Source organism: Falco naumanni, chromosome 2 (assembly GCF_017639655.2).
Source record: "Falco naumanni isolate bFalNau1 chromosome 2, bFalNau1.pat, whole genome shotgun sequence".
NCBI lineage: Eukaryota > Metazoa > Chordata > Aves > Falconiformes > Falconidae > Falco > Falco naumanni.
Window position 1 is genome coordinate 72,791,806 of NC_054055.1, and position 14,261 is coordinate 72,806,066.

Here is a 14,261-nt window from a genome sequence, read left to right on the forward strand (position 1 = left end):
CTCACCTCGAAGCATGCTTCCAATAACGCAGAAACACAGAGGAGTCTCATTTTGCCTGAGCCAGCAGTGCAGAGGGGTGCAAGGGTGCCCCAGTTTCTCTGGAGGTCAAGAGCAAGAAAGGCTTGAGCACAGCTGAGTCTCTGTATACAGAGTGTCTCTCTGTGCCTATGTGGCAAAACAGTATTGTTCTCATTTTTAGAGCAGTTAGTTACATGTCTCTCCAGTGCAAATGAGAGCTTTTACAAATGAGCTTTTTATATTACTTTGTGCACAGTTAGCTTTTTGTGCATCATTTTCTTCAATGTGTAGACAGGATATAACTCCCTCACCCACTGTTGCTTCATTTATTTACTTGGTTTCTGTCATCCAGCACTTTAAACTTTCCTTTTGGATCCTAATTGTGTGGCCAAAAGTTTAGACTTTGTGACCTCGGTAAATCAGAGATGTCCTGGGATCAATACTTGCCCCCGAGAGCGAGTGGCACCAACTGGTTTATGTCTACATTTCGTGGTTTTAGCTGCCTCTGGCAGATATACCTTGGAAGGGACAGGGTAAGGACATCAGCTGGCAGTGAAGCAAGGTGAACGACTGGGTGTGCAGTGCTTGAACTGTGTTTGTAGTCTCCTTTTATTTAGCTGTATAGATGCAATCGCTGTTAGTGCTTCTTTTGAGGAAAAGCACAGCAAGTGCAGAATTGTATGTATGATTTTACTTTGACCCCTGAAAATATTCACTGATAGGGTGGCAGGATGGTTTCAAATGGGAAAGGGTTTGAAAGAATAGGGTTTGAAAGAATAGGGTTTAAATCCCTGGGGAGGTGTAGCTTTCCTGCACAACCCTGGAGAAGACACTGGTGCCATCATTATCTCAGCTTCTGAGAAAGAAAAAGCTTAAAACTTTTTTTTTCTCCCCTCAACCAGAGTGTTGTAAGGATAAGAGAACAACTTTCTGGGATGCTTAGGTACTGTAGTAGGGTGGTATGTGGATTTTTGGGTATAACACAGCCTCAGGAGATACGCTAAAGTTGTCACTGGAGGGGAACAACTGGAACAGGACTTTTACACACCTGATTTTGCCACCTGCTACCTTACAAAGTGTTTCTTTCCATCTTTCCTCTTGCTCATGATTTTGAGTGAGACCCTCATTGTACCTGATCCTTCAGCTGGAGATGGGTGTCTGTTTTTTCATCACTGCCCTGTCTCCCATGCCTTTACAGCTGTTCTTCTGGTAAAAGCGATAGCTGACAAAACAAACATGGTAACCTCTGCTTTTCTAGCTTGCCAATGGCATAAAAGACATTTCAAAATATTCTTCCACTTCTTTGGCCCAAAGACCCTCTCTCCATCGTTAAAAAAAACTCTTTAATACAGAGATTGTGTCCATAAATTCTTATGGTGTATGTATGTCTTTGAGCATGCATTTATTTTCATGAACAGAGGGGTTTAGCTTCTGTTTTGAATAAGCTGATGACTCAAGAACTAGGTTATAAAGTTGATACATATTTTGTTGTAATACGTGAATGCTATTGAGTATCTTTATAATTTAATTTTTTTTTTAGATATCAGGTATTCTTGGGAGACCCTAATAACGTACTTCATTATATTAAGTACAGCGATTAACGTTTGTTCACATACTTTTAATTTTCTCTTTGTGTCTTCTGTTCAGTGATTATTCGTTTTTATGCCTTTACTATTTCCACAGGAGTTACACTTGTCCTTGTGGGTTTGTTTTGCCGAATTCACAGATTAGCAGCCTTGGTTTCATACCACATAGAATAATGCATTTAGAATATCTCTCCCTCAATCAATCAGTCTCTGTGTCTCACAGATAAAACCCAACCTGCCTGCTGTTTTAGTAAAGCCTTAAATTACAGATCAGTGGGCACTGTACTTTCTCTGTCAATCCCATCAACATTGTTTCTTCCAGCAGCAATCTCATAATCTCTTTAGGAGTAACCATTGTGATTAGCATTTTGAGTTACATTGCCCACCAGATAACAGTGATCAGAAGTCTGCCACGTATCACCCACCTCTACTTCCCCTGTGACTTCCTTGCATGCTTTGGACATCCCTTTTTCTAAAGTGGCCCAATTTAAGAGCACATAGTTCTTAAGAGTATAGCTCATCTAAGACAGAGTTCCTCATCAACTCTGTCTGCAACAGGACATGAACCCTAGCCCTCTTGACACATCAAGAGAAGAAGCTGTGGAAGTGCAGTTGTGGCACAACCATAACAATTGGGATGTCTTTAGGAATGTTCTAAGAAACAGAAGCCAACAGAAGCTAATGGAAGAATCCTGAAAGAAATGTGAAGCAGCGATATTCAGCAAGAATTAATAGTCTTCCACCAAAAGGGATGGGAAGAGAATAGATCTACATCTGTTTTTCTAAGATTAGCCGTATTTTTTTCTAATTTCATGCTGTGTTTCTGATTATGGAATGGTTGATCAAACCAGGAGAGATAATCCAGTGCAGAGTGAGGAGGAGGCATGAAAGGATCTCAAGGGATGGGCTGAAACAAACATCTCTAGCCCTTACTTTATCTGAGTGTAAGAATTTATCTAGAATATGGCAGGACTGGAGCTAGTCTCCAAGGAGCCGAAACAGACACAGTAAGACAGATAAATGTTTTCTCAGGGAAAGGAAATGCTACATGATAATTGCCTGTTTTGTTTTTAGTGCGAGGTTAGCTGTCTTTCTACTCTTTATAATAGCAAGAAATCAGTGAAATAATCTCCTAAAGCAGCCAGGGTGAAACACTGTGGTGAAAAAGGCGAGTTTCCATCCTCCTTGCTCTGAGACTCCTGCTGAGACCGTGATGAGAAGAGCTTTTTTTTATTTTGATTCAAAGCATTCAGCTATGGAGACAATTGTGACTGCTTGCTGAAATATTTTGCCAGTGTTAACCTGAATAACCATTATATCTGTGGTGACAATCTCAATGTTGACTTTTCTTCTTTTATTGTATTTCCTTCCTGTAACCATCGTGCTTGTAACTTCATGGAAGTATCAAAGAAATTCTCATGAAAGAGAAAGTTGTTCAAAGAATTTCCAAAGAGAAAACAGTTTGCCAAGTTTTCAAAAGTATATATTTTATTACCACTGTAAACATAATCACTCTGTGTTTTGGTTTGTGTATTTATTTTCGGGGTCTTTTTAAGGTACAGGCTTAATGCTGCTGGGAAAGAGAAACTCAAATTAATGAAAGAAAAAAGCTCAGAAATTGGGAATTGTTTCCTAAGCGTTTCCACCTCTGAGAGACTATTAGGAGTAAGGGTAGGAGCTGAGGTGGAGCAGGAGCATGGAAAGTGGAAATGAAGGAGGCTGTTGGAGAATGGGAAAGTGAGCCATGTTATGCCATTCCTTAGGCCCCAAACCCCACTGTTGTACGTAGTGTGAAGTAAATACCCCCCACCCGGCTTCTGAGCAGCTTCTGAAAGCAGGAAGCTCCAGGCTGGCAGAGAGACTTCAGGGGGAGTTACAGGCACTCATGGTGCTGCTCCACTCAGCCCAGGCTGTGCTGAAAGCATAGCAAACTTTCAGGACGCCCATGTGAGAATTACTGTCCTCACAGAAGGCTTGTGTTTGTCTTGGTGATTTTTTTTTTTTTTGAATTTTGAATATGTTTTGAATATGCACTGCATATGAAGTAAACTCTTTATTTTACCAGGTTTTCTCTAGCAGACTTCATTTATTTCTTTCTGCATTATTTCCACAAAATGAGAGTGTGTAGGATTCAAAATGGCTTCACTGGAAAACAGTAGGCCATTCTACTTCTTTCAGTTTCTTCCCACGGGATATGTGAGAGTTTTTTACCAATTTTTGAAACTAGAACGCAAGTTGTACACAGGATGCAAAACCAACTAGTACCTGCCACAGAGTAATGCTAAGCTTTTATGTTTTAAACCTCCCAGGGCCCTCCTGGAATTTCCTTAATTCCTAGCTTTTTATAATCTATGCACCATGCAATCTGGGGAGCAGCCAGCACACATCATGCAGCAATTGCTGGAGGAGTATTTATTTCCATCAAGATCAAAACTAGTCATGAGCGTGGCCTGTACCTCAGATCAAAATGATCAAAAGCCTGTTCAGATGATGTTCCACCGGACAAAGGACAATTCTTTTCTCTTTCTAGCCTACTTATCCAGGGTAAGATATGATGAATCAAGGAAGCTAAGGGTGGGCTGTTCTCTCCAAAATTACTCCTGGTGTTTTGATATCAGGTGTGTGAATATTCTGGTTCATGAAGAGGAAACCCCTCATCTCATATTTTGGGGAGCATTTTTCTTTCATTTATCACACAACTAAAGGGACAGATGAATCAATCAGAGAGCCCTTTGCAGGGTAATCTTTGGCAATTCAGTTGTTGATTAAACTTTCCTTTCAGCAGTGAGCTGTGCTGGAAAAAATATTATTTTGTTGAAAATGAACTTCAAACTCTGAAAAGGTTACCTTCTTTGGATGTTCTTCAAAAGCACCAAATTGCAGACTAAATAAACAGATGTCACAGGTGTCACTTTAATATTTGGGACGTTCCCTATCAAAACACAATATCTCAAAACCTTCATTTTGTACTTTTTAATCCAAGCATGGCAAGGGCATATAGAAAGAGCATTTCTGGGTGTTTAAGACTTACAAATAGGACTGCCCACTTTGGTGAAGTCAAGCCTTTTGGTAACTAAAGGAGATTTTGTCCCTTATACAGTTTATTAGACCAGTTTCAAGCTTATGGGAACAGTGTTTGTGGTGTTTTGGTGAGGTATACAAGGGGTGGAGGGCACAGAGTGATCATAATCTAAACTGAACTCTGTTTAGGTATTTCTAGTTGACTGAGTGCCAGCTTCAAACAAATGAGGGTAACAGCTTTAAACAAACACAGTCTCACTCCATCAACACTCAAGATGTAGGCTCCACAATGAAAATAAATAACATTTTGGACAAATTTGAGAAATAATTCTGAATTAATCAGAAAAGATAACAATAGTTACCCAAAAGCTTCCTAAGTATAGAAAAATGGAGTCTTGAGGTGATGGTGCATTGTCTGGTAGGCAATAGTAAGAACCTGGAAAGTATAATAAAGAAATTCTTGCATTTTTTCCAAGGACAAGACTCTTAACATTGTTGTTGTTGTTACTGTTGTTGTGAAGGATTGTGAAAATGCAGAAAATGAGAAGGCTGCAGCAGAAGCAACAAAGGCATTCCATACTATTATCCATAGTCATTCAAACAAACCACCCAACTGTGACAGCCAATTAAATAGTGTTTTCCAGGACTAACCTACAGCTAAAATGATACATCATGGTAGGAGAAAAGCTTCGTGTATTGCCAACAGCTTGTTACCTCCCTTTTTAACTGAGAAAACAATGAAAGGCTTGGATGAAAAGCATGCATTTTTCTCTGTGACTACAGATACCTCAAACAACGGCACTTTCATGGTGTTCCCAATCATTAATCATTCCTACACAGTTCAAGGGCAGCTAATTCACTGCTGGTTTGATTATTTTCAAGGCACTAATGAAACTACATTAGGAATATTTGAAAATGTAAAAAATATGGTAAAATCAAGTAGTTGGAACACTGACAGTTATCTGCAGCTAATACTGCTGTTAATTCTGGGTTATGTCACCCTGTCCACAAATCAATAGAAAGTAAAAAAGAAAAATTGTCTCCAGCTTATTGCTCTGCACATAACTGCAAAACAGAAAAATACTAATTAAATCATCATTTGATTTAGAAAAAAAAACGGTCACTTTTCCTCATCTCATTCAGTCATTTTTCTCAGCAAAATTTTCAGATTTCAAGGAGAGCTTTATAAAATTTAAATAAGAAGAAATGTTCTCCATGGGACAATTACTCACTTACTGTACAGGTAAAAGGACCATAGTCTGTTTTCTTGGGTTTGGAAGTGACTTTTGGAAGCTAAGTGAGCATTGTCAAGCACCAATTTTAAAATCCCGTTTTCAAAGATAACCTTATTAGAGGTGATAGAGAGGTTTTCAGTGCCAGAATGTTACTTCTTATTTTCAGATTGTACTAAGAATTTCTTGCAAGTAGAACAAACTGTTTTTTTTACATGATAAGATATTCATTTAAGGGGAGCTGCAAAAAAGAACTGATGACAAATTGTTTGGTCATAAGCTAGCCATCATTGGAGGAAAAAAAGAAAACAAAGACCTTTCAGAGGTACACATTAGCTACTAGGAGGAAAGTTTTATATTTTCATGTGATCAAACAAAAGGCAAATAAGCTGATTTCATTTTACTGAAAAGTGTTAGTCTTTCCAGAAACAGTAAAAACTATTGGTAATTGAAAATTTCCTAAAAGGCCTGATTTATGTAGTTAGAGATTCAGCTGAGTACTTGAGTATGTCAGGAGTCTTCAGCTGGGAAACATTCTCATATTCTAGTTTTGCATTCTTACTCTTTCAATTTCTTAAAATTTGAAAAACTTTTTCCATATGTCATCAGACTTGGACAGGTTGTGGAATACTCAAACAGATGCCATTTCGATGAAGTTTTTAAGTGTGGGGAATTTAACATGTAACTTAATTTATGAATTTATTTTTAAAGGCAAACAATTAAATACATTAAAATCATAATAAATTATTTTTCTATCAATCCCTTCAAGTTTATAACTGAATTTTGCATCAGAGAAAATTAATATTATATCAGAAATATGTGATGTACTAAAGGAAATAGGATTTCCCTAGAATTTCCCTTCATATATAGACCTATTTTTTCTCTTAGGGTTGGCCCTTCTTCTCAAGGAGAATATCTTGTCAGAACTGTGGGTGCTCTGGAGCACAGCTTTAGATAACCCATCCAGGCACAGTGTGAATATGCGGTATAAGTTGGAAAAATCTCCGGTCTGGTTTTGTAGTATGGGAAATGAAGTGCCTGTAAGACAAGAAAACTTAGTGACAAAACACTTTACTGTGTGTAACCTTGGTGTCATTTCATGGAGAACATAGTTTCACCTTTCTGCTGCTGGGAAGAAGTTTTAGTGAAAGACTTGTTTTTATTTCTTCCTGTGTCCATTATAGTAGTCACTGGTTGCTGTCAAACAATAAAAAGGTAAAGAAAGATTCAGTAATTAACATTTTGGTGCAGTGGTAAGAACAGAACATAAAGGACATTATTAGAGTTGTAGGAAGTTGCTTCATCTGAGCATCATTTCTCTGAAACCTGATGTCCTGCCTGAAATCTCTAAGTGCTACCATTACATTTCATAAGGATCTAAAATTGCAGATATTAGCTAGCAAATGAAAAAGATTCCTTTCTTATATTATATTATATTGACCTGTATATGAGACCAACACAGAAACCTTTCTTCTGGCAGTTTCTTTTTTGGATGCTGTGTGTTGGACATCACTGTACTAGTGTTGTGCAAAGCAGTATACGGAAGCCGTTTACTTCACTGGGAACTGTGTTCCTGTTGTCAGTGAAAATAAAGGTAATTTTCCCAAAGTGTGCACAGCCTTAGCTCCATTAGAAGTGAAGAACTGAGTTCCAGTTTCAAAAGTGACCTCTGCCCCTTCCTAGTAGTGACTATATGAGTAACATACCCCATTAGCTGCTTGGTTGAAGACTGAAGCAATCCCAAAGATTAATGTAAAGGATGTACTGATCTAATATTCACTTCTAAAAAGGATTAATGGACATATTAAAAAAGACAAAATTGCAATTCAGATATTAAATGGAAATGTGCATTTATTTTTACTGCAAAGATTCTGGTTTGTAGTTTATAGATTCTGCCTGAACATTGTAAACACTTAACATTAAAAACATAATGCTGAAGTGTTGAAAAAGTCAATGCAACTAATTTCAAACAACTTTGATGTAGTTTTCTTTTTAAAATGTTACTTTTCTTTCTATGACCTCGGTTTACAAAAAGAAAAATGCATTTTGTAAAGAACTCAATAACTCAGAAGATCAGCAAACCATTTGATTTGAATTGAAATGTTTTCGTTAAGGTGAATGGAGTTACAGTGGCCCATTGCAGAGGTAATATTGAATAATGATAATTTTCTGGTGTGTTCTAGTTGCAGTAATGAGTAAAGGAGATTCAAAATGGTAGTTGGACAGTGGTGTTGGCATGGCCCTACTTCTAGGCTAATGTTATCTGTTTCCCAGCCAGAGTTTACCTGGATGGAAACCACAATGATACATCTATACTGCTCTTGGTGCCCACTTTGCTCAGATCTAGCTGCAGTATCTTCTCAGAACACTGCATTGTGGAGCTCAAGGTCTTTCTTTCCTTTGCTGGGGTAGAAATCCTAAATATCATTAAATATGTGCAATATACTAGAAGAGAATTATGGCTGCCCTTAAATTTAGTAAAAATAAAGCATTCATATAAAATAACCTCAAATATGAATATCATGCAAAAACTTGTCCTGTAAAAAGACAGCACTGTCATTAGCCAGCTGTATACAAATGGTCTTTGATTCTATAAATACTGATTCTGACATGTGAGCTAAAAAAGCAGCTCAGTCAGCATTTGGAGAAACCTGTAGCCATGTCTGGCATATTCCTCTCTACAGAAGCTGAATTGCCAAACTCTTGTCACAGGACTTTCAAGGGCTAAAATGATACAGAGTTGATTGTAAACAAAAAGATTAGCAGTCTACCATCTTAAACCTGGTGAATTAAGGCTGTCCTTTTTTGAATAATAAGGGTAATGTTGTGTACATTACATTGCATCCTTTAAGTGTGTGGAGATGTGCAACTTTGTGCTCATTGAGATGAAAAAAGAAGTCTCTTTGGATTCAAATCTGTCAGCTTCCTTGAAAAATAAGCCTAATAATGCAATGAAAAACAGTGGTGAGATAGGCTACGAAGAAAAATTGTCCTTAATGCCTTTGGTGGCTAGGCTTTAATTCCTAAGGTGATCTATTACCTGGTATTTAGATACACGCTAGTCCTACTTATGCACCTATTGATCATTTGCCATCTAGAGATGAGAGGCCCAGAGTGTGTTTTGCACTAGAATTACAGTGTCAGTGAATTGGGTTTCCTGGTGTTGTAACATCAGCTTTGGAAGAATGGCCTGCCAAAAATGTAATAGCACAGGAGAACCAGATGGCTCTTAGCAAAATTGCTGTCCTCAGTTTAGTCTACGAGCTCTTCTAACTATCTATAAACAACAAAAAAAACCCCCACCACAACACTGTTTGTACAATAGCATTTCTTTTTTACACCTTCCGTTTAAAAACTTCTAAAACTTAGACAAACAAAAATGTAATAAAAGCAAGTTCAGAGTGATCAAAAGCAAAGATATACTAGACTTTTCCTCACAGTCTTAATTCTCCTTTGTTCAGATACACCAAGAGTGCATTTACGCAGGGACCTAAGAAGATGTTTTCCTCTGTATTATCCTGCTCTATTAGCCTGCGTTGTAGAGCATATGCTTTGTGTCATATCAGCAAACACTGTCCCTGTCATGGGACACACAACTCTGTGATACTAAGAGGGTCTTTCTTGATACAATCAGATGGCTGTGTCTACAGGGTTCACAGGTGAAGTAGCCTGGAAAGAGAAAGAGAAACATAAGCAAATCAAACACGTCCTTCCCCAGCCTCCAGTGGCTGTAGTTCACAATTCAAATATGGAGTTTTACAGTTTCTTCCATGGGGTATGAAATGCATAAATTAGTATGTTTGTATGTTCACCTATAAAATTTTGTCTGTTTGTCCATGTGTATTTTAATTTCTGCAGTTATACCTGCTATGATTGCTTACATACAGAAACACAGTACAGAAACACAACAGTAAAGATGGAGTGAAAGAAAGGATGAGGTTCATGTAAATTATGGTATTAGCCTGTTCAGGGTAGTAAGCTACTGACTGCTCAGCTCTTAGCATTTGGGATACGAGGTGTCCATAAAGAAGCACGAATATGCCTTTTTGGTTCTGCTGTACTGTGGCCTGAAGAAGGGTAGCTGAACAACTGCTAACAAAGAGAATAATTAATTTACTGAATTTACACAAACACCACCCCAAAAGGCACTACCATAATCAGGGGAATTTACCATTCTCCAGCTTACGTGTGTTGCTCCTGTTCATCTCTCACACCTCTTTAATCAGTCTGCCCTACAACAAAAAAAGTGTCAGCAAATTGTACCTTGCAGCTGGGACTTTTCAGAGACAATAGAATGTGCTAGGGCAGAAATTGTTATGGCACAAGACCAAGGCAAGTGCAATGTTTGGCCTGTTTTCCAAAGTAGTTAGAGGGGGGAAAATTTTTTCTTAGGCAGTAAAAAAAGGATAACATAGCTCCATTGGCCTGAATGTATTCTGATGCTCTACACCTGGACAAACCTTACCAAGCACCAAGTAGTAGTGGGAAGTGTGGAACTGATTTTAATTTGCTTATCATGCTTTCATTGCAGGAATATCAAATTGATATATTTTTTGCCCAGACATGGACAGATAGCCGTCTTCGCTTCAACAGCACCATGAAAATACTGACTCTGAACAGCAACATGGTGGGCTTGATCTGGATCCCGGACACAATATTTCGTAACTCAAAGACCGCAGAGGCTCACTGGATCACCACCCCCAACCAGCTCCTCCGCATATGGAATGATGGCAAGATCTTGTACACCCTCAGGTAAGCACTCGGCAAGATGCAGAGCTGAAAGCTTTTCCTGCCTCTGGCGTAGTAGTAGTAGTAATTTTCAATGGTATCTTCATTCTCCTCTGCTGTTTTCTTCCTGATGCTTGCCTAATCATGCTTGACAAATACTGAAGTATTCAAGCGTAAGTAGTGCTGAGTTTAAAAAACAAAGTCTCGTCTTTCTAAAAAAGAAACCTGGAGAACTGGAAATGGGTCTGTCTGAATTGTAGAAGTTGAGCTTTTTAGTGCTGTAATAAAATTAGGAGCATGTAGTCCCATAAAACCTGTCAGAAACCTTTTTGATCAGAGATAGATCAGCGATAGATATCAGTAGGGCTAGATAAAGTATTTCTAGATTCATGCTAATGTCAATACTTGATTCTTCAAATAAGTCATGCTGAAAGATAGTCTGTCACATTGCATCACAAGGGTAAATTGCTAGAGGAAAGGCTTTTAGAGTTTTTCTAACTTATATGATACCATCAACTGGATGGTATTAGAAATACTGTCTATATTTGCATTAAAAAAGCCTGTGAAAATGAAAAATGTGTTTACTTATGGAAGAGATGAATTGCTCAGAAGGGAGTTCTGCCATAAGCTGTATTCCATATGGCAAACTGTTTCAGAACTACCCCTTTCATGCTACATTTTCTTCAGTGATTGTGTTCAGCCCTCTCAGTGCAACCTTAAGTTATGATCATACTTGCAGTTGCACTTCAAGAGAAAGTCTTTGGCAAAAAAATAAGAAAGGAATTAAACAGCTGGAAAAGCTACTGATATTTTTAGTGCCCTTCCCTTCTTAGGCTTGCTCCATCATGAAAAGCTCTTGCTTATTTTAGTAGCCTTTAGCTAAAGACATCAGTTATTAGGATGTCAACTCCAGTACCCTCTTAGTTGTGTTTTTTTTGTTTGTTTTCTGCTTTGTTTTGCAATTAAGCCCTGTTGCAGTATTACAGTTAATTATCTATGTACTAGTATTTAGACTTACATACCTATCACTAAAGAAGTAATTTGTTGCATGAACTGCAAAATTTGCCTGAAACAGCTAAAAAAAAAAAGAGGGGTGATACTTGACCCAGTGGATTGTTTGGGTGAGCATTTTTAGTTTATGAAAAATGTTTTGAGTCTTTTTCACCTACTCAGGTCAGCCTCTTTTTTTTTACTCAAGAGGAGTTGTTAGTGATCATTGTTCACTGATAACACCATGTAATTCAAAACCAATTTATCTGACTAAGTGTCAGAATTGGTATGGCATGGAAGCAGTAACAACTGTATGCCCTGCTACTGTCAGGTGTTAATGAGAGTTCTGCATTCAGGAGAAGTTGTACAAGGTTCAGTCATGCTCCATGCCTTTCCATTCCCTTCCCACTTTCGGGTGCGAATACACTCCTACTGTAACATCACAGCATTAGCAAAACTAGCCAGCTGCAACAAGGCTTTTACCATCACATACCAGGTTAACTTCAATAAGTAGTTCCCACACCTTGCCCCAGCACAGCCACCAACCCCCACAAGGTTTCAACGGTTCATCTACTGTCCGTGCTGTTTCTTCAGCCTCTTCAGGCCAATTCACTCTACTTCTTGCCTCTGCTGCATCCAGACTCTTCCTTCCTGGGTTCCTCTTCCAGCCAGCCTTTCCTCATCCAGGCCCTCTTCTTCTCCCAGGGCCTCTCCTACATCTGGGGTGCTCTTTCTCCTCCCTCTACTTCTCCCAGGTCTGTCTTCACCTAGTACTCCTCTTCCATCTCCCTTAGAGCTATTTAACTACTTAGCAGCAACCAGCCACAGCTGCACCTTATCTACATCAGCCAACCCACTGCCCCTCAAGCCAGCCCACAGCTGTATATTATCAATGTTAATTAACCTGCCTTCAATCCTCTATAATTCCTCTGCACTGTAATACTGCAAATCCTTTTCTAGTGTCAGTTCTAAAAAAGTTAAGTTCCTCACAAGTGACCTTCTCCAAGACAGAGGTTTTCTCTGCCATCCTAAGTCTGAGACACAAATCTTTCCCCATCCAGTCTGTTAGCTTTTGAATTAGTTTAAAAAAAAGAAAAGAAGCCAACAAAAACCATCGTGCCCTACGCTTTCTGCATAAATTCAGGCATGCAATTAATGTAAAGTCTGTTTCTTGAAAAAGACTGTATAATAACTAGCAATCTACATGGGTAAATAGATTTACTTTCTAAGTTACCAGATTGAAGATTATCTGGTTTTAACAGTAATTTTAAAATCAGCTCCATTCATAGTGTCCGTTGTGTTATGGATATCATGTAAAACAAGCTTTCAAGTGGGGCTGAAGAGATTTTTGCTGACCTCGTTTTTACATCTGTACAGCAGAGATTTATTGAGTTTTTGAGAAACAGCCCAAAATGATTGAAAGAATTTTAAGTTCACACTATAAGTAAATTTGGAGACTATTCCATATAAAAATCTTTATGAGGTTTTAATTTAGTGGAATCACATACCACCACATCAGCAGTATTCCTGTTGTTTTTGTAAAGAATAGTTGTTCCCATCCCATGTCCTTCAGTGATGAATTGTCTAGAGAAAAAGATATGTGCAGATTTCTTGGGATCAAGAAATTCTTAATGATGTGCCTGAAATGATTTGTGAATTTACATAATTATTATTGTTTTGGATCAAGTCTAAATAACCAATGAACAATCTGCAAATACAGTCCTTTCCTTTCAGGCCTTGCTTATGCATGTCAAAGTGCTCTTGCATGATATCTACAGTTACCCTGCCTTTTCCTCTGACTGTTCATTGTGCTGATGTGCAGTAACAAATGCTTGGTTTCTCCATAGGCTTACCATCAATGCTGAGTGCCAGCTGCAGCTGCACAATTTCCCAATGGATGAACACTCATGTCCTCTGATATTCTCTAGCTGTAAGTAATACTTTGATGCCTGTTGTGTATGACTAGTACGCAGAGGTACAAATTTAATTCTTCTTTATGTCAGGTTGTTTAACCATTCCACAACAGGTATAGAAAGTTTAGGTTTGCTTAAATATTCAAGGAATTTTTGTTTTCCTCACAAGCATTCCTGGTTGATATATTTATGCCATGAATTCTTCTGTGGATTGACTGTTATTTTTGCCAGAACCAGTCTTTCTAGTTGATAGACTTTCAGTGAGAGCAGATATTCATACCAGTCTGTGTTATGTTAATCTATACAATCGTGTGACATGCAAATAAGAATAGAAGTTGCAGTTTTCTTGTGGAGGTGCACAGCTTGGGGACATGCAGAGCAATCTCTGAACGTCTAAGTTAATAACAAATATCATGGTAATGCCTCTTTGTTCCATAATAACAGTAAATGGTGTAACATAAATCTCATTTTCCTTTTATTGCTCAGTTTGTCCGGTAGTCACAATGTTGTATGTGGTGGTGTTGGTATATTTAGAATCTACCTAGCAGGCAAAACAAATACATTGGTGAAATGGATAGAAAACAAAAGTCAGGTGAGTTATTCTTGGGGTCCAATATTACTGTGAGGAAAAGTTATCTTAATGCTGATTCATTTGAAAAAGCTTGAGTGCTGTCCACTCATGGGTGCACCTGCACAGTTTTGTTATCACACAATGTGAATGTTTTACAAACATTTTTAAAAGATTCTCCACTAAAGATTTTTCTTTTGATAGA

The 14,261-nt window shown here is 38.2% G+C and overlaps 1 protein-coding gene across 1 annotated transcript in view; it reads left to right on the plus strand.

The window, feature by feature from the left end:
* Nucleotides 1-14,033, plus strand: part of LOC121083604 (gamma-aminobutyric acid receptor subunit gamma-3-like) — a 175,269-nt gene extending 161,236 nt beyond the window's left edge. Inside the window, exons 4-6 of the mRNA XM_040584171.1 lie at nucleotides 10,389-10,609; nucleotides 13,423-13,505; nucleotides 13,975-14,033. Of these exons, the coding sequence (XP_040440105.1) occupies nucleotides 10,389-10,609; nucleotides 13,423-13,505; nucleotides 13,975-14,033 (363 nt within the window). The remainder of the gene's footprint in view (nucleotides 1-10,388; nucleotides 10,610-13,422; nucleotides 13,506-13,974) is intronic.
* Nucleotides 14,034-14,261: the final 228 nt, after the last annotated feature.